Source organism: Boleophthalmus pectinirostris, unplaced genomic scaffold, assembly GCF_026225935.1.
Source record: "Boleophthalmus pectinirostris isolate CB_2022bp ecotype Guang Dong unplaced genomic scaffold, ASM2622593v1 HiC_scaffold_15, whole genome shotgun sequence".
Taxonomy (NCBI): domain Eukaryota; kingdom Metazoa; phylum Chordata; class Actinopteri; order Gobiiformes; family Gobiidae; genus Boleophthalmus; species Boleophthalmus pectinirostris.
Window position 1 is genome coordinate 17,639,345 of NW_026571070.1, and position 20,285 is coordinate 17,659,629.

At 38.1% G+C, this 20,285-nt stretch overlaps 1 protein-coding gene across 3 annotated transcripts in view; it reads left to right on the top strand.

Annotated features, from left to right (window-relative positions):
• Window positions 1–20,285, top strand: part of ctnnd2a (catenin (cadherin-associated protein), delta 2a) — a 260,843-nt gene that overhangs the window by 71,262 nt on the left and 169,296 nt on the right. For all 3 annotated transcript variants that reach the window (XM_055150733.1, XM_055150734.1, XM_055150735.1), the window contains one exon: window positions 9,239–9,351. In XM_055150733.1, the coding sequence (XP_055006708.1) occupies window positions 9,239–9,351 (113 nt within the window). The remainder of the gene's footprint in view (window positions 1–9,238; window positions 9,352–20,285) is intronic.

Below are 20,285 nucleotides of genomic sequence, written 5' to 3' on the forward strand. Positions count from 1 at the left end.
AATGTATCACCAAGTTACTCCACAGAAGCAGTCTGAAGGATGCTCTGCTCAAGGGCACAGTGCCAGTACATGCTGTTAAAGGGCAGTGCATTACACATTCACTTTCCTTGGCCAGGATTTCCCAGTTGGTTCTAAATTCAATGTTTTAGGTTGCTGCCAGCACTAGCTTGGAAATGTGTCACCTCAATATAAAATATCCTTTAGACGTTTTAATAAATAATGTGGTTTTATATGGCAACACTACAGGGAATATGTGCCTTTCACACCAATGCCACGAGTTTTCATTTGGCCCAGTGCTACAAACACCCTTTGAGAGGAACTGTGAATTTTCTGGTCTCACCATTGCATTGAATACAGTCTAACTGTTTTTAATAGCCTTATTTTGGAACAAATTGGTCTTCATGGGACAAAACGAATAGTGCATGACCTTAATAAGATGCCAATCGTAGACAGATGCCACGTTTCTTTTGCCAATGCACAGCACTGAGATTCATCAGTGAATCTGGAAAACACTTCACTATTAGCTCCTCATCTTTGTGCCAGACCGAGTGCTTCTGCCAGAAGAGTTTGAGGGTCCAGTTTGCAGGGTCCAGTGTGAGTTTGGATGGTTCTGTGCTGTGGTCACATTGGTGTGTTCACAGTGTTCACATACGCTGTACTGCTGAATGGCATTTAGGCAGTGACATTTAAAAGTGACATTTTGTCTGTGGCCAGATCCTCCGTGAATAAGTGTGAACTAAATCATGTTGTCTTCTCCCTGTCATGGAGAGAGCAGCCCAGACTGGGACCAGGGCACATGCACTTGCACTTTGTTGATAACACAAGCCAAAGGTTAATCTCATTAGTATAGTTTTGGTAGTAACTGCTTTGGTAGAGTGCATGAACTAATGAAACAATGTTTAAAAACTCTGGCAATAATCAGAATCATTTTGATTTAGTTTCTTAATTTCCACTTTTTGTATGTGTGTTGAAAAAGTGAGAATAAATATTGACAATGTTCCTAATAGTTTGTTGAGCAAAAGATCAGTCAAAGGATGTGTGCTGCATAATTCTTCCACTTCTTCATATAAAACTGTAACGGGTGGCTGCTGGTTGGAGTCTTGTTGTAGTATTTATGATAGTTGTATCCATCTGTGCCCTTTGGTAGTTACTTGCACTGATAGCATGCCCTGGATTTTGAGGTTGAGCCTTTAATGCAAGTATTCTGTGTATTTTTGCAGTGACATTCCATTACCCAGAGCCCGCCTGCACCAGCCGCTTATTTTTGAACTGTTTAGTGGTGTGTCTCTTTGATTCTGCTGTCTTTGAAGCCCAGACTAGAGATATTTAAATTCTGTATTCATATTTATCAGCTCGGCATCACTCCTAGGACCTGCGCTGAAAGTTTGTCTAAAAATACTCTTACAACATGTGAAATCATTAGGAAGTTTTGAGCAAAGGTTAGTAAGTTTCCACTGGGAGGGAATCACATCAAACTAATAAACAAGTTCAAAATGAAATGCTAAAATTATTCTCTCAACTGTACACAGTTACATAAGTCACTCTGGAGGAATACATGAAACAGACGCGAGGTGCTACAGAAATTATGACTGCTCATTATGCAATAGGCAGGCTTTCTCATATTTTTTATTGAAAGATTTGAAGAATTTTCCTTAGTATTTATATTTTCGTTTATGGGGTTGTAGCTAGTACAGGTTTTTGAGTTTTGAGGGTACTCTTTAGTGAATTAAACCCCAGATAGCTCTCAAAAAATGCAGCTACTCTGAGTGCCATCATATCTCATTTACAGCTGAGGAGGAGCTATTGTCTGGCAGCACAATGAAATCATCTTTATGAAATGAGGTTGAACTCAGTCTGCGTTTAGTGATTATCTATACAATAACTATAATTACATAACAGTCCACAGGTTAGCGCTGCCATTCATGAATCAGACAGATATAGGAAAAAGGCCATCATTAGACATCTAAAATCACTGGTGTTCACAGTAATGAGCCATGCGCTCACTGTAAAGATAGGTGTTAGTGTGGAGTGTGTTGTGCAGTATTTCTTAGCCTACAATAATCATTGTTGTCCAGATGGCAGTGGCACCTGCGCTCAAGCCTCCTCCCACAGATGAGCAGTGTCTATGTCTGCAAACATGGAGCTCTTGATTATCCACTCACATGAGGCAGAGCCATGCTCTCACTGTGCACGGCTAATTGATAGACTTTCAAACAAGCACAGCTTATTCAGGGATTTAGAAGAAGAAAGTGTTCATTGCTTTGTGTGGGAAACACATAAATTATGCCTTCCTGAGGTTTTTGAGTCTGGTATACCTGTACAAAAACACACTTTGGATTTGGAAGTGATCTACAAAGGATCCAGAGGTGCATAGTAATGAGTTACATTTGTGTTAATGTATTTTGTATTTAAATCATCTCATCAGCAACTTTTACTCTTTGAAGTTTTCCCCACATTTTCCCGGAGGTAAATCAAGAGAACAGGAGATATTGGGATGTACGGATTTTATAGATGTTGAATGATTACAGTTAAAGGCAGCTTGTTGAATGTAGTTTTTTTCCCCCCAGATCCACTAGGTTTTTACCAAACACATGAACTATAGGAAAAACTTGAAAAAAACTCCCTCACTGAGCTGTCATTGTGAGCAGATGAAGTTGTGTCTATATTTTTGTGTCAGTTTTGGATAACACTCCTCCCACTTTTTTATTTATTTATTTATTTTTTAAAGAAGATGGAGTAGACAAACCCAGAATAAGGGAAATCCTATCTTAGTTTGAATAAAACCTATAGCTTTAGTTGAGAATAGAGCCAAGGACAGCATATACATTTGAGTTGGTACTTAATATGCAACGCAGTGACAGCGAAGAGGAGACTGACCTTTATACTGTCTCTTATGCGCTTGGCCCTTCCCCACTGCTTCAAACCTCTCATCCCACTTTTACTGACTGAAGAAAGAGTGAAAATGTGAGAGCTGGAGTTTGTTCTCAACTCGAAGGTCATTGCTCTGTTTGATAGCCTTTTGTCTGTCATCCAAAAACAGCCGAGTTAATAGCTGCCCCTAGGCCACTTTATAATGATTGGGCCTTATCTGTAGGCCCACACTGGCAATCCCACACATACACACACACAAGCACATCACACTAAAAAACAGCAAATTTACTTAAACAACTTGTGCACTAGTACAGCCAGTGTGATGACTCAAATGTTATGGTATGTAAGATAAAGGATAAGTGTTTTATTTGTCATTGTACTTGGGACTTGTGGAACCAAACTGCTTAAATTAAAGGTGCTGTACCTAATTCATACTGTTTTAAAAACATGAAAATCAAATCAAGTTCATTTTTAAACAGTTTGCAGTGGTCCAAAGTTATTCTTCACTTACATTATACATTCTTAATTAGTCCTAATTAGTTGTGATGAGTTTACAAGCATTTTCACAGCTCTGAGACCAGCATGGAGTTATGCCATGGTGGTAAAGCTAACAACACATGCAACACTTTCTGATTATCCGATAATAAAACGCTTTCTAATTAGATACAGTCAGTACACAGTGGACATATTTTGATCTTTAAACTACTACAATATATCTATCTGTACTGAAGAAAGATGTATTTTACTTAAATACATGGGGAAAAAACAGGTAAAGGGCCTTCAAAGAGAAGGGTCTTGTGGTGAGTGTAGTGCTGACACACTATGGGACAAACAGACCTGAATTTTGTCCTGGGCAATGTCCATTTCAAATATGATATTGTACAAAAAGTACAGATTGTACATGGTTTGAGCCAACTACTCACAATCACATTTTAAAAAAAAAAATCAGTAAGTGAATTTTAATGAATGAATGACTGAAGTATTTAATTGCCAAATTGCCAATATATATTATGCAATGTATAAATAAAATCTAAGGCAGATAGATACAAAACCTAACTCGGATGAAGTGAAGAAAGTTAGTCCTCCAGTTCACTCTATTATAAAACTATTTGTAACTTCAGTATGTCTCAGTAGGCTGACAGGCTGACTGCTCCGCCCTGCTCCTGCTCCAGACCAGTGTCATGTTGTGGGCGGATGCTCAGTGCTGGCTGCAGGTACAGTGTGTGAAAGAGCAGCGACAGCATGTGGGAGGAGTCAGGACCTCATTTATATTGCTGGAGGTGGTGTGCTCTGCAGTTGCCAGAGACCTTTCTGACGGGGATGGCTTCCATTTCCTTCTGCTATTCACTCCTGGTACAAAGGACCACACAGAGGATTTTGGCTTATTTTGTTAGGGATATAGAAGGATTTATTATTTACTAGATTTTCATTTTCTCCAATGTGTGATAGCAAAATAATATTTAACACTATTAATCACAATACAAACTGTGATTACTGACGTTAACGGTTAGTTTTTTGTTTTTTTTTACCATGCGAAGACATTTGCTTGCTTGTAAGCAACAAGTAACATGAAATACTGAAATGCGGCCTGCCAGTCTGCTTTATTGTTATACTTTTATCCTATGGCATATTTATTTATCTTTCCCCATCACAGACAAAAAGCTACAATAAGAATACAAGATGAGGGGTGTATAATGGTTTGGTCCCTCTGTAGGCGTTGGCTTTCAGAAGTATTTACAAACAAAATAAAGCTTGAGTCTATGTAGCAGCCCGCCATGACCTTGTTAATCCCAGTGCACAAATATGCAGTTAAAGAAGTCAGCAGATTTAACAGTCACTCATCATAGTGTATTTACAAGTTGTTCTAGCTCATTCTCATGGGCATCACTGATCATAACATACAAACAGCAATACAGTTCCTTTGTCTGGGTGTTTTAAATGAGAGAGAGAGACAAAGGGTTATGCATAATTTAACAAAAACACCATTGGAGACAACAGGTTTCCCATCTGTTTTGAGATTTAAGCATTGCCAAGCTACCTTAGAACACATTTAAAATGCTTTAGCAGTGAGGTATTATATATCATCAATTAGCATAATGCTACTTGAGGTGCAAGGATTTGCATTTTTACACCCCAAGGGTTTAAAATAGTTGCAGCTGTGGCAAACAAGGTGACAAAGCAGTCTGCGGCGAGGAGCACAGCATCGCTTTGAAGCATGCCACCTCACTGTTAAACAAAGCTATAATTTAGAAATACGAGTCTGGAGGCTTTAATAGACCATACTCAAATTCCCAACGTCACTACGCTTTGCAAATCATCAGGATGGCTGAACCTGCTCTTCTGCTGTTCATGGGTCCTGCATTTATCTCATTGTGAAACGGAGTGCAAAAATACTGGTTCTGCTGACGAGGAGAGGGGGAATCTATAGCTCAAAATGTGAAGACAATGCATTATAGGAGCTAGTTTTAAATGTCATGTGGGCGTGTTATATGAAATGACAGAATTATTACCAAATTGAAATTTCTATAAATGTCAGTAAATTGCAATTGGAAAATACGCTAAAAGAACCAGACCTAAAATATAAAATCCAAATGAGAACCACACTATAGGTGTAAATGCTTGTTGACTGGGTGAGAGGTGCGGCAGATCCAGCTGCATTGCTATGTGCTTTGCAGCATTGAAAAGATGGTGGGATTAAGGTTGGAGACTTGAGATAGCAACTGGGGATCAACTCATTCAGAGCTTCAAATGGCTCAGAGAAAACCAATCAAACTAGCATACACTCTGCACTGCTCTCTTTCTTTCCCTATCTGGGCCTCACACACATGCACAGGCACATACATTCAGACAGTAGAGAGGGCAGAGGGAGGGTCAGGGGCCTATTGATCGGCTTACACGTGGCTGTGATTAAGTGAAAGGCTACACACATGCATAAACACATACAAGCAGTGTCTGAATGGCCTGTATAGAGCTTAGGAGGCCGTGTTTGAAAGGAATTACTGACACATCAAGCTTTGAATAATGATTGAATATAAAGTTAGAGGCAAGCGTCATCTCCATGCTGCCTATGCGGAATGTTTAGGAGTTACACATTAGCAAACACTGCCAAAATATTTGAAGATACTTTGAAAACTCAAGAAAAATACAAAATAGATTTCAAGAACCTGTGATCAATACAAGCGTTCATGGTCTTGAATCTGTAATTATATGTGTGAGCACAAATCAGCTCACATGTTGTAGTTCCAACTAAGTTCTTTAGTAAGAAAAAAAAAAAAGCACAGATTAAAGTCTAATAAAGTCTTAGACAGAGCAGAGCCTACAGGTAGCATCACAACCCCAGCTCATATTGATGACATCAGCTGCAATTGTGGAATATACATATACAAGAAAATTACTCAGCTTTATTTTATGGGTATATTGCTCGGTTTCAGATAACATCACAACATTCTATAGGACAATATTATTTAATACATATAAGGGGAAGTTAAAATTGATTATGTTAAAATGCAAATTTTTGTTGCAGCACAGAAATGTCTTGGATTTAGTCACTAAAAGAAATGTTCAGGTTCAACGTATCTTCTCTAAGTTTAAAATATCTACTGTAAGTAATAAACAGGGAAATCTGGCTCTTGCGCCCTATTGGGGCATGATCACCTTCTGGAAAACACTGTAAGTTTAATTCTGTAGCAACAAACTTCTAATAACGATGAACATTGCAAAGAAGTCTTGGAAAAACATTGCGCCAACAGTCATCTATTTCTGTAAGCTTTTTCTCACAAAGTAAAGGCACAAGACAACGTTCCTAAATATTTAAACGGGTAGACAAAACATTGTTTGGGGAGCTTTAAAACACATAGAGAAAATAATAGCTTACAAGCTGAAACTAGAACACTGCATTCCCCTAAATTGAGAAAAATACTCTTGTTAATGCTGGTTTTAGCTTAGATGAACTGTACATCTATCAGATCTATAACTGTACCCAGAAATATATGCAGCAGATGGTTTATGAAGATGGCAACATTAATGCAAATTTGTCTGGTCTCACATGCCAGTGCTATTTTTGTATTTCTGATGGGTCTAAATCTCAGTGTGAAAAGATGTCTTGTCACCTCAGTAAAAGTAATGATTCATGATAATGTTCTTGTGATACAATGATGCGATAAATGACTAGGCTGAGTGATAGAAACAAGTTAATATGTATAGTAGTAATAATATCCTAAAGATCTTAAATTGGCACAAAATTGACTCTTGTGTCCATTAAGCCAAATTAGAATATTGTTATCTTTTAAAAACATAACTTGAACGGTGTTTTTGTTTCATTCACACATGTTTGAGTAATCTTTTATTATTAGTCAATTTACCTTTTGTTGAGCAGACACTGGCAATTCCATGGCTTAAAATTAACGAAATGATTCCAGTGAAGGTGTATGGAGTTTAAAAAACACAGTGGAGCATTCCCTGCATTACCATATGATGAGTGTTTTCTGTTTGAGAAAAGAACTCGGCCTTAATATGCAGGATTTGTGTGTTAAACGTGTGTGAATGAAACTAAACACAACTCCAGGTATGTTTGTGATGAAGAAACATTATAACAAAGATCAGAAAACAGCGTAATATGGGCCCTTTAGTAGCTGACACACATTTAAAGCAATTTAGTATCTCTTTACACTTGCATGTCTCTGAACTCCTTACAACCTTCTTGCGTGTCCCCACTTGCACTATGTAGAGAGGAATCTTAAAATTGTATGCAAATCGTCATAATAGCATCATTTAACACATTTTGTCATATTCGCCTTCTGCTGGATGTTTTTGCCTGTCCTTTCAGCCCCATTCTTCGTTCACTGTCTTGTTGTGAATGAAGCATTAGAGAGTTTATGACCCTCTGCAGAGTGCACTCAGAGTAGCCTGGCCCCACTTTGGTGAAACATTCGTGTCATACATCTTTCATACTGAGGCTGCTATACGCTGCTTTTGTCAGGGCTGCGGTGTCACCACGCTCGCTGCGACTCCACAGGGGGCTATTCAATAAATGAGGAGAATGCATATTTGTTTTTAATGATACTGCGCGATTGTGATTCTGTTCGCAGTCCCGCTCGCCTGAATGATTTAAAGAGATGAAACTGAAGCATTATGATTCATCTCGTGTTTGTTTTCCCCCCGCACATCTGGGTCTGGTATTGCTAATACATTTATAAAGGAATCACATTAACTTGGTGAATTGGTGATAAATGTGCAGCTACATCAATACACAATTGTTCATTTGTTGTTTTAGGCGCTGCCTTTTTCAAGCCCAAGTTTACACCAATGATTTCATGTTGTAAATTTCCTATATTAAACCAGACTTACTGTAGTATTTAGTCTACTGTGTTCGTTACAGACTACTATGCAAGCCTGCCACGATGAACAGTATATTGACTTACTGTTCAATATATGTTAAGTTGGAACAGTCATTTCTGGAGGTCAGTGTTAATCATGGGTACTTTTTCTTATTTTTTATTTTTCTGTACTACGATTTGATTTGAGCTGTAGAGGGTTGAATAAATACTTCTATGACTCATCATACATACAAACTACTTGTAACTTTTTCATTCTGCTATTTATTTTTTGTAGTGTGCATTTTTTTTAACCATATTTAATATTTCGGATTGTTTTTGGAGGATAATTCTGCTGCAGGTTTATTGTGTTAGTGACGTAAAATTTTGAAAGTGTTGTTGTTTATTGTTTATATTTTCTCCAGCAATATGTGCACTTTAAAATGTGTTAGTGTGACAGGGTTACTATGGTGCACTATCTAACTTTTCTGGTGGGGAGTTTGCTACTGGCTTGTCTTGACATTTTAGAGTGTTGTATAGCATATTTATTTCATTACAGGTTAGAGTGAGGGTTCTTATGTGAGCGGCATTGCCTCTCCACAATTCTGACATGCATTAAATATTTTTTATGACATGCTGTGGGACATTCTATGTAAAGCAATAACATCTACAATGCATTTTTATAAAAAGGCTATCTGCATAAGCCTCATATAGTGTGGGTGTGGCTTGGTGTGACCCATGTGTCTCTAGCGTATCATTTAATGGCTGATATTTGCTTGAATTGATTTTACATTTGACCAGTTTAAACCATCAGTTAGAGCCAGAATATCTCACATTCAAGCATATGCATGGAGCATTTTCAGATTCTGTGCACCCTTTTAATCTGTCTTTAAATCATTATTTTTATCTAAAGAACTCAGATGAAACTGGTAATTTGAAATGCCCTCCTACAAATTATTCATCAGTGAAGATAAAAGGCTATTTCATATCTCTGTAAAAGATATGTATACCTCTTTTATGCATTTGAGCAGAAATTTCTCTTTGTGCTTCTCCAGGAGCTGCAGTTTGAGCGCCTCACCAGGGAGCTGGAGGCGGAGCGTCAGATTGTGGCCACACAGCTGGAGCGATGCAAGCTGGGCTCTGAGGCCGGCAGCATGAGCAGCATCAGGTAACAGGCAAACTTCTGTGTGTGCGTATGTGTGTGTGCATGTGTGTGTGCGTCTGTGTGTGTCTGTGTGTGTGCATGGGAGAGCTTTTATAATTACTTACTCATTAAGAAGACAGTGTTATTGATCACATGACCTCACTTAACCTGTACAATTGACTTTATAAACATATCTTTTACTAATTCATACCTCTTTATATTCCTATTTTATCTACTTAACTAATTTGACATCTATTTAGTCAGTTTATTTACAAGACAATATGTAACTAATAACAAATTTATAGTAGGAGTAATGTGTCCTCTGTCCTCTTTCTCCCATCAACCCAAAGCCCACATTGTTTTAGCACATTTTTTGAAACTTGGTTTAGTTTGATCATTTGGTTCACACATGTATCTGAACAGAAGTACAGACACTCAAATCATTTGGAATTTTTTTTTAATGAGCTTACACAGTTCTCAGGCTCTTTCTCAGAACACTTGACACAGCTCTCAGAAACACACATGATCATTGAATACACCTTGTTTTTTCAGTGCTACAGGTCTGTAAAGGACAGTGGTTCTAACATTGCCTCTTTCAATATAGGAATTCAAACATAACAGCAAAAACTACACATTAATCTAACAACAAAGGATTTCACATGAATCAAACAGGGACAAGGGCTTTATTAGAGAATACAGGCTGTAGAGCCTTAGATCCTACATGCAGTATATATCTAATAAGATATCTGATTTTCAAGAACACTTATGTAAAGGTAGTGTTCCAATGTCCTTCAGTTCTCTTTCTCATAAATATTTTTGATGATCAAATACTGCAAAATGTAGTAGGAATTGGTAGTGTGTACATGTGTACATTTATTTTATATATATACAGTCCCTGACAAAAGTCTTGTCGCTTATCCATTTTGTAGAAACAAAAGCTTATAACTTGACTTTAAATTAATCGATTGGTTTTAGAAATGTCTCATATGAAAGCTAAAACCCTCCCAAATTATGCTCAATAAACTAAAATAAATTTGCTTCACTGAAAAAAGATTGATCATTTAATAAACACAGAAAGGTCAGATTTTGGCAAGACAAAAGTTTTGTCGCCTACAGAAAATTGAACAAATAATGTACTTCAAATACAAAAATATGTTGCATAACGTCAGTGAATTAAGTAGTGGTGCTGTGAGATCCATATTTAATATCTTGTATGACTTCCATGAGCTTCAAGGACTACATCCATGCGGTTCCACAATGATTCATACAATTTGTTGATGAAGTCATCAGGAATAGCAAAGAAAGCGTCTTACATGCCTCCCAGAGTTCATCAAGATTCTTTGGTTTTGTCTTCCATGCTTCCTCTTTCATTCTACCCCAGACATGCTCAATGATGTTCATGTCTGGTGACTGGGCTGGCCAGTCCTGGAGCACCTTGATCTTCTTCGCCTTGAGAAACTTTGATGTCGAGATAGAATTATGCGATGGAGCACCATCCTGCTGCAAAATTTGACCCCTTTTATGGTTGGGAATGTAAGAGGTAGCTAATATGTCTTGATATTTTAGGTTATTGATATTGCCTTCCACCCTGCAAATGTCTCGCACACTCCCATAATGGATGGAACCCCAGGCCATGATTTTTCCGCCACCAAACTTAACTGTTTTCTGGGTGAATCTTGGATCCATGTGGGCTCCAGTAGGTCTCCTGCAATATTTGTGGCAGCTGTAATTCAACTGAGGATTCATCTGAGAAATCCACCTTCTGCCACTTTTCCAGTGTCCATCCTTTTAGCAGGCTGTGGGCCTTGGCAAATGCCACACGTTTTTTTAATTGCCTTTTGTTTAGTGCTGGTTTCTGTGCACTGATTCGACCATGGAGGCCATTTCGAGACAGGATTCTACAAACTGTTCAGGTTGACACAGGGACTTGAGGTGACCAGGCCTGGTGGAGCTCTGCTGCAGTGGAAAAGGGGTTGGCCGTGGATTTTCAAATCAACAAACGGTCCTCCCGAGCAGTTGTCTTGCGGGGTCTGCTGGACCTGGGTTTGTCAAAAACATCTCCACTCATTTCAGATCTTTTTCTTATTCTTTGTACTTGACACTGAGACACATTGAAGGTGTCAGCCACCTCAGCAGTGGATCTGGTCTTCAGCCTCTTGATAATTAATGCTTTGGTCTCAGGGTGGATCTTAGGCATGTTGTCAGAGGTCAAGTTGCAGTTGATGTGAAGGTCTGGTGTGCTGGGGTTCTTTTTATACACACCCACTAACTGACTGATCAGTAACTGACCACAGGTGAGGCTGTAATCTAGGATTGGGTGCATCATATGACAAGGCGACAAAACTTTTGTCTTGCCAAAATCTGACCTTTCTGTGTTCATTAAATGATCAATCTTTTTTTCAGTGAAGCTAAATTTTTTTAGTATATTGAGCATAATTTGGGAGGGTTTTAGCTTTCATATGAGACATTTCTAAAACCAATCGATTAATTTAAAGTCAAGTTATAAGCTTTTGTTTCTACAAAATGGATAAGCGACAAGACTTTTGTCATATATAATTTTGTGTGTATATATATATATTACACATATATTATATATATATATATATATATATAATATATATATATATATATATATATATATATATATATATATATATATATATATATATATACACACACACACACACAATACAAACTTTTTCACAATACAGACTTCTCCAGTAGCAAATGTGTTTGTGAACCCCAATCACAGACTGCACTAAACCAGTGATTCTCTGTGGTCCCTGAGAGACAGACTAGGGCTTCTGAGCAGCACTGTCAACACTGTCAAATGAATGAAAGAGGCACAGAAAAACACATGACCAAAGTTTCAGAGTTTTGATGGTAAAACTTGTTTTTGGAGGATGACTGATCAACAAAAATAATTTTATGATTTTGTGTGTGTGTGTGTGAGCGAGAGAGAGAGTCAGAGAGAGAGAGACAGAGACAGAGACAGACAGAAAGAGAGAGAGAAAATCCTCCAGGTAGTTTGACCAAGTCTATCTCAAGATCTGTAGCTGGTCCTGACATGCGGCAAGTGATTTCACATCATAGTAAGAACAGATTATTCAAAGATTTGACATATAGCTAATCCTGAATGTATAGATGGATGCATGGATACATCTGTATTACTCACTGTATAGAGATACACTATAGATTCAGAAAAGTTGAGTTAGAAAGTTGCGTTTCAGAAGTGAAGAGGCACGTCTTTGCCCATTTTCAAATTTGTAGACAAGCTAATTCCCATGTTGCAGCTGACTGTTAACACAAAGTTTTTGACATGTCAGAGTACACAAACAGACAAACCTGCAGTGTATTCTCAAACATTTTTGGGTTGATAACTGCTACTGGTGCTCCATGCTGTGAGCTGCCTGGACAGATCTGAGCCCACACTTTCAGCACTGTTTCAGGGCTAAAACAACAGAGTGCATTGTGGGAAGTGAGAAAAACACACTGTTCACAAATATGCACACTCTGACACAGGCAGATAAACAGCATGACACTTGCCAAAGGCTTGATATTACAGGCACATCAGCAGAACTCTGGGCCAAATTCACACGTGAGGAGAAATCCCTCAAAGCATTTTTCAAACGTGTATAGTTTGATCATTGTCATAATAATCTTCCAACAATTCTGCATCACGCACAGTTAAATATTAAAGGGCCCATATTACGCCATTTTCTGATCAATGTTATAATGGTGTTTCTGCTTCAAAAACATACCTGGAGTTGTGTTTTGTTTCATTCACACATGTTTAACACACAAACCCTGCATATTTTGGCAGAGTTTTTCTCTCAAACAGAAAGCATGTAGTGAAACAGGAAGTGTTTTTAAACTCCATATACCTTCATTAGAATCATTTCCATAATTTCAGACCTGGAATTACCCATTTCTAATGAGGAAAAGGTAAAAGGTAGCTTTCAAATTAAAAACGCCCATTTCATGACATCACAAGGTGGAACAGAGTATTTTGATCTGTGGAGATGTAGATGTAGTAAAGGATTAATCAAACGTGAAAAAAAACAAACAAAAAACAAAAAAACACACATCTTCAGGCATGTTTTTGAGGAGGTTACAGAATTATAACATGGCTTAGAGATCACAAGAGTCAATTCTGCAAGATGTAGGACCTTAGTATTTTTTCTTTGTGGATTTGAGTAAACTTATAATAAGAAAATTTAGAAATATTTAGTCTATTGGCTTTTTGCTTGTTTCAACAGTTATTGTGCTGAAAACATGTCTGATTAGACCACGGGCACTGTGTATCTTTTCTGTTAGTTCTGTTAGTGCACCTTTAACTGTTTACGATTTGCTCTCAAATAAACCACATTAAAATTCTTCTTCCACAATGTTTCAGACAGCCTCTTAGTAATGCTACAACTCTCACAGAAAGTTTGGCCAAAAAAGTTAAGAATAAATTATTTACATTTTATAGATTTTTGTTTTGTGAGTGAGCGTGCATCTGTAAACTGGAGTATTGGCGTCAATGTTTTGCTGCCATGTCAAAGATCCAAATTCAGTATTCCTGTGAATCCCTCAGGCAACTTATTGCATAAGTACACAAGCCTGAGGGGGCAGGCTAACAGAAGAGAAGACGTGTCTGAACTTTTTCTGTTTTATACTCCCTGCTCCAGCCGAGTTTCAAATGCTTCTCCAGGTTACTGTGAAGAGGGATCCTTCAGAATTGTTCAAGACGCATCATTACTTTTCAAACTGCAAGTGGTTTCAAGAAATTCCCAAGCTCCAGTTTTGAGCATGTTAAAATGAGTCATGATGGGAATAATAAATCTATGGCTCACTATTTCCTTATAACAACTCGTGTTGAAGTTATTTTAAATTTTACAGTATAGTGAAATAATGTTGGCAGTAATAGTAGTAGTAGTCTCCTAGTATTAGTGTATTACTCTTGTTATAGAAAAAAAAAATATTGACAAAGATGAACTGAATGAGTAAGCTTGTATATTATAACGTTCACAATTTCTCTTAACTCTAAATTCTCTCCTCTGCTAAATCATTACTTAGTAGTAGTTGTTGTAGTTGTAGCTGTAGCTGTAGTAGTTGTTGTAGTATTAGTAGTACTGGTACTAGTACTAGTAGTATAATAGAACCTCTAGCATTAGTGTAGTACTTCAATCAAAATACTAACAGAGATGACTGGCATAATAATTTGGGAGTACTTCAACTTTGGTATTACAATTTTCACAGTTCTCTTAATTTGACTTTTAATTTTTGCATGCATACATTTTGTGCTAAATCAGTACCACTCATCTTTCAAAGCTGTCTTCTCCTCTTGACATCATGATTGGTTTAGCTTATTAGCTCCTTGTCAGAGCACTGAACACTTTTCCAGCCCAAACATAATTCACATCTTTTATTCCTGAGTTTGGACACATAGTCGATACTTGCAAATGAAACAGCTCGGAAATCAAAGCACTCAGACACATCTTGATACAGTCATGCTCATAATGATTTTAGAATATATTTTATTCCAAGTAATGCGTTCTCAAATAATGGGCGGGCAGGCTGGATTGATTGTGAAGTTTTTGTTTAATGGTCGGTTTAATGGTTGCAGTACACAATTTAGCGCATCATATCATCTCCAAAATCAGATGTCCAGCTGGGTGGCGTATACACAGGCTTACGTAATAGGTGAAAGCAATAACAGAGAATTACACTGTATATTTCACCATTAAGTTTGGTGTAAATTCGGTGCATTATCCTGTCAGTGCCAAATGGTGTTAAGATTAAAAAGACTGTAACAAAAAAGTAGTTTGCCCATTCACTGTCACTAACTTCCATAACCATGACTATAACCAACTCTTTATTGGTGCCATTTCTCTTCGCAGAGTAGTTTTTGTTTAATGGTCGGTTTAATTGCAATACACAATTTAGCGCATCACATCCTCTCCAATATCAAATGTCCAGCTGGGTGGTGTGTACACAGGCTGAAGTAATTTTATTTATTTATTTTTAATATCTTAGTGCTTAGCTTGCTTTGCCTGGAATGTTTCACAATGTGGTATTAAACCTTTCTATCTTCATGAAGAACAAAACAGACCAAGTTACTGGTCAGAGTCGGTGTCTGTGGAGAAGCAACCCTGTTTACAGTCAGCCCGTTTTTCTTGGTATTTCTGAGCTTTAAAACTACCTGTAAGTGAATAAATGTAAGGTAGATCTTTTTAATGTATTATTGTGGAACATTCCAAGCAGAACAGTGACATATCCATAGGAACAAGCAGGTGATGGACCCCCAACCAAAAAGTTACACAGTTAACATTTAACAAATAAATGTATACTTAACTAGTTTAATTGTAAACATCGACTAGTTAAAGGGACAGTCCAGAATTTTGGACACAGGACTTCATTTCCTAGTTAGCAAGAGTGTTGGAGACATGTGGTGACACTTAAATATTCCATCCAGTCCTTGTATTTGCAGAGACAGATGGTGTTAGGCTAGCGCATGTCAATGGTCATAGTTAGTCTGCTTACTAAAAACAATCTTACCCACTCCACAAAATACCCGAGGCAAAACAATTATAACGCCAGACTGTCGATGCGAATGTCTGTGTCGACAGAATAATGTTTGAGACAAAACCAACCTTGCATCACATGAATCATCGCATGCTGAGGGACTATTTTCTCAGCAGCTGCAGAATTTAACTTTTTCGGTAAGGTAGGTGCTAGGTGATATCCTTCCGCCGCCTCCAAACTTTCCATCAGGAAGTACAACTCGCTGCTGCTGCTCAGACATAAATCCTTCAAATGCTGTTTTTAGTGGCAGGCCAACTATGGCCATTGACATGCACTAGCCTAGCACCAGCGACCTCTGCAAATACAAAATCTGGATTGAATATTTTAAAAAGTGTCTCCACACATCTCCAACACTCTGGATAACTAGGAAATTAGGTCCTATGTCCAAACTTTCTGGACTGTCTCTTTAAATGTATACTTAACTAGTTTTATTCCACGGTGTATGTGGGGTTTAGTTTTGTTTATTTTTTGTCACATACACAAACGCATGCAGTACAGTGTGTAATGAAGTTCAAGCAACATATACACATGCAGTTAATACATTAAATACATACAGTTGGAGAGAATTATAAGTGGCTTTCTCCTGGTTAGCGTGCATCCCACTCCTGCTGTCAGCTCCTTGTAGTTTTCACTTGACCAGGTGTTACTTTCTTTAGGAGAACAAATGCACTGTTCTCCTATATTCAGCAGTGTCTGTCAATCATATGTGATCAGACACTGTGCAGGGCTGCCAAACTTACCAGCACCAAGTAAGCAGTACACTATGCTATCATTGTAAAACCATTCTTATTTTACTCATTATATACTAAAGTTAAAAATTATGAATTGGACTAATTATTTGGAAAGCCTATGATTTCCTAACCCTTGGCAGTTCGAATCCCGCTCTCGACATAACATCATTGGTAGAGCGGTCAGATCAATTGACCCACAGGATGGCGGTGTGATTCCAGATTCGACAGATAAATCCTGTCATTGTGTAGCCAGGCTGGCGCCACCTAGTGCCTCCACTCAATTTCATTTCTCTCCAGTGACTAGGTCAGGAATCAGAATATACTAGATGGTTTGCGAGAACCCTGAAAGTGCGAGTCTGGGCACCAGCCAATCAGAGAAGAGCCATACATTCTGTGTTGTCAACGATTCCCAAGATCGAGGATTTAAAGCCGGAGCAAAGAGAATGTTTGGTGAATTTTATCAAGGGGAAAAATGTTATTGCCCTTCTTCCTATGGGATTTGGGAAACGCTTAATATACCAGTTAGCCCTGTTAGCGGCATATTACATAAGTCACAACCAAATAGCAGTGATTGTTTAAAAAAAAAAAAAAAAAGTACCCACCTACCATCAAGTGAACGATTTCTAATGCTGCGAGGTCAGACGGTTTGCACGAAGTGAAACTGGCTGATGAATCAGGCTAGTCGTTGTGTCCTTGGGCAAGACACTTAATCCCCCTCGTCCCCAGTGTGTGTGTACACTGGTGTTGAATGTGTTTGTGAATGGGTGAGTGGTTTGTTGATGTAAAGTGCTCTGAAGGCTTTAAAGGTGGAAAATATATATAAATATGTGACCATTTACCAAATATTGTTTCTGTTGCCACAAATAAACACTTACAGTTCTCAATATACGGTTGTCTTGCCTGTAGATGTTGTGTTTGACATCTTCAGCGCACATGTTATGATACTAAGCCTCCTGTGTTCCTCTGTGCTGTATGGATTTGAATGTGTGATGTGACTGTGAGTGATCAGATCAGTTTGAGGATATTCAGAGAGACAGTGTTAACCTTTCCCATGGTCTCAAACATCAGCGCTCATTTCCCTCTCCTTCATCAGCTCCTGACAGGTAGCAGCTAAATATAGAGGAGTGGTGTCTGTGACTGCAAATGTGTTGTCATAATACAAGGCGAATTGAAGGAAGGGACACTGTAGTAATGAGAAAAACTGAGGAAGTAACAGGGTGAATAGTGTTTGCGAGTACAAATACAACAATTATAAAATTTAAATGAACAAGCAACCCAAAACAAGTTAAGAAGGGAATTACTTTGAAGTGGTTATCACTAATGTCACTAAAACTGCTGTTCCGGTCTTGTACTACTAGATTAACACCAACACCCTACAGTTATGGGGTGACAGTGCAGATACAAATACCTAAATCCTTTACTTCAAAAAATGAACTTCAAAAAGATCTTCTACTTCAGCTAGATGCAACTAGAAGTAACAGTCTCTTTAACTCAGATAATTATACTGTATATTTCATTATTAAAGGTGCATTGCGCAACTTTTCTGGTGGAGGGTACGCCATCTGCTTGTCTGGTTCCACAATATGACTTTAAACATTTCCATCATTATGGGTGTGTAGCATGCTCAAAAGTGTAATAATTTATTCTGTGAATCGGGGCAACTTTCCACAGATCTGAACTGTAATATAGCCTAGTGCTGTAACCTACTTGTCTCTGTACTGTGGAACATTCTAGACAAAGCAATAACATTTCCATGGAGACATACCTTAAAGGTTGTTATAAAATTTGTACATTATCTTGACAATACCAAATGGTTTTACAATCATAAAGACTGTAAGAAAAAAGTTTGCCCATTCACTGTCACTAACCTCCCATCTTTAGTGTTTAGATAACAGTTCTGTGTTTCTATTGCACTTGTCTTTCTATAGACACAGTGCAAAACTAAATCTGCCTGCTCACTTACAGTCACTGGCGGGATCGTCCCACCTACAAGTCTTTATTGGTCCTATTTCTCCTCACAGACTGTGGTATTCCCTCCGCAGTGGGTTAGTATTACACATAGCTGGAGCCAGTGCTGTTTTTCTCTGTGTATTCTGGGTAGCCATTGCATGTCTTCCGGTGTGTTCCGCTCGATAAAGCAATTCTGGCGTCTCCCTGGACTCCTCCTTAGAGCCGAGGACCCTAAAAATGGCCGACCGTGGCGCCGAAACTAGGGCCTAACTGCCTAACATCTGTTCACACTGAGAGCCGCTGGCATGAGACACAACTGTTTGCAGGAGGGAAATGCGCACACCCACTTGTGTTCCCCCTGACTGGTGTGCTGAGCCTAATTTATCATCTTTCTAACATTAGTGGTAAGTGGCAGTCTGTTGGAGATGTTGTGCTCCTGCTGTCTTCTCTGCCTGACTGGAGGTGTGGCTCAAATCTGGTGCAGTTTACAGTCAACAGTACAACACTACATTTAGGATCAATACTATTATGTTTATATTATCTTGTATTGTTTGAATCGTTGTGAATCATTGCAAATTTGCTTGTTTTTTCACCACTTCTGTGTAGTTAATGACTATTTGTGCCTTTATTTTAAACTCATCTGTCTCGGAGTTACATCATTATCACATCAAATATTGTTCCCGTCATACTATTGATAGATCCCACAAATATAGTCAGAAAATGTGCAATTATTAAAGCACCTAAATTATGCTCTTTTCTGATGTTATAATGTTCTGATGTTGCTTCCTCTTCACAAACATACTGCTGACTTGCTCAAATATTATATTTATATTGTGTAATATCATCCAATATAGTTTTGTCAAGATATTCTTGACTCTTGAGGAGTCTTGTGAACGTCTTATAATGTTTAATCACATCTGACTGTTTCGCATAGTGATTAATGGCAGATGCCACACTTCCCCTGGATGAGGAGTTTAAGCCCCTCCCCACATGCAGGAGATACTCAGGGCCCAGACAAGTAGATTTAAAATGATTTTGTTCCTACTGTCATTGGCTTTTTAAATAAACTCTAAAGGAAATGACATTGTTTTTCAGCAAGGCTTCTGTACCATATTTTCCCGTTGCACTTATTTAACTTAAATGATCTTTTTTACCATGTTGTGTTTATTCTTATGTCCTCATCTATTATTCTGACTGTGAGGTTGTATGAATTGAAATGAATGTATGAATTAAATGAATTGTATGAATTCAGTTTGAGACAATTGCCCCTTAGGGTCCTAATGAAATATTTAAGTTGAAGTTTGACTGTCAAGTTTTATGTCATATGCCCTTTTTGTTTCCTGGATTAGACAATAGGGACAGGTGCAAAGACCACTTTTGACAGGTCCGTGACATATATTTAATTAAGTACTTTATTGTGTATTAAGAGATGCCCTGGGAGTATCCACTGTGCAGTCAATAATGTTTTATCTCATATTGGCTACTAGACTTTCAGTACAGTCAGTGGTTGTTTTTATGGCTTTGTGTTTTCAGTGAATCTAATAAGGAGATTTGGTTGTGAATTGTTAACAGACCTCATGTCAAAGTGTCACTGTAGACTAGATAAAGAAATGTGTTATTCCTTGACTGATTCTGACCGTTAAAAGTCTCATGGACGCCATCTGCCTCGCAGTGTCCTTGCTATGCATTCTGGGAGACATTATGGGA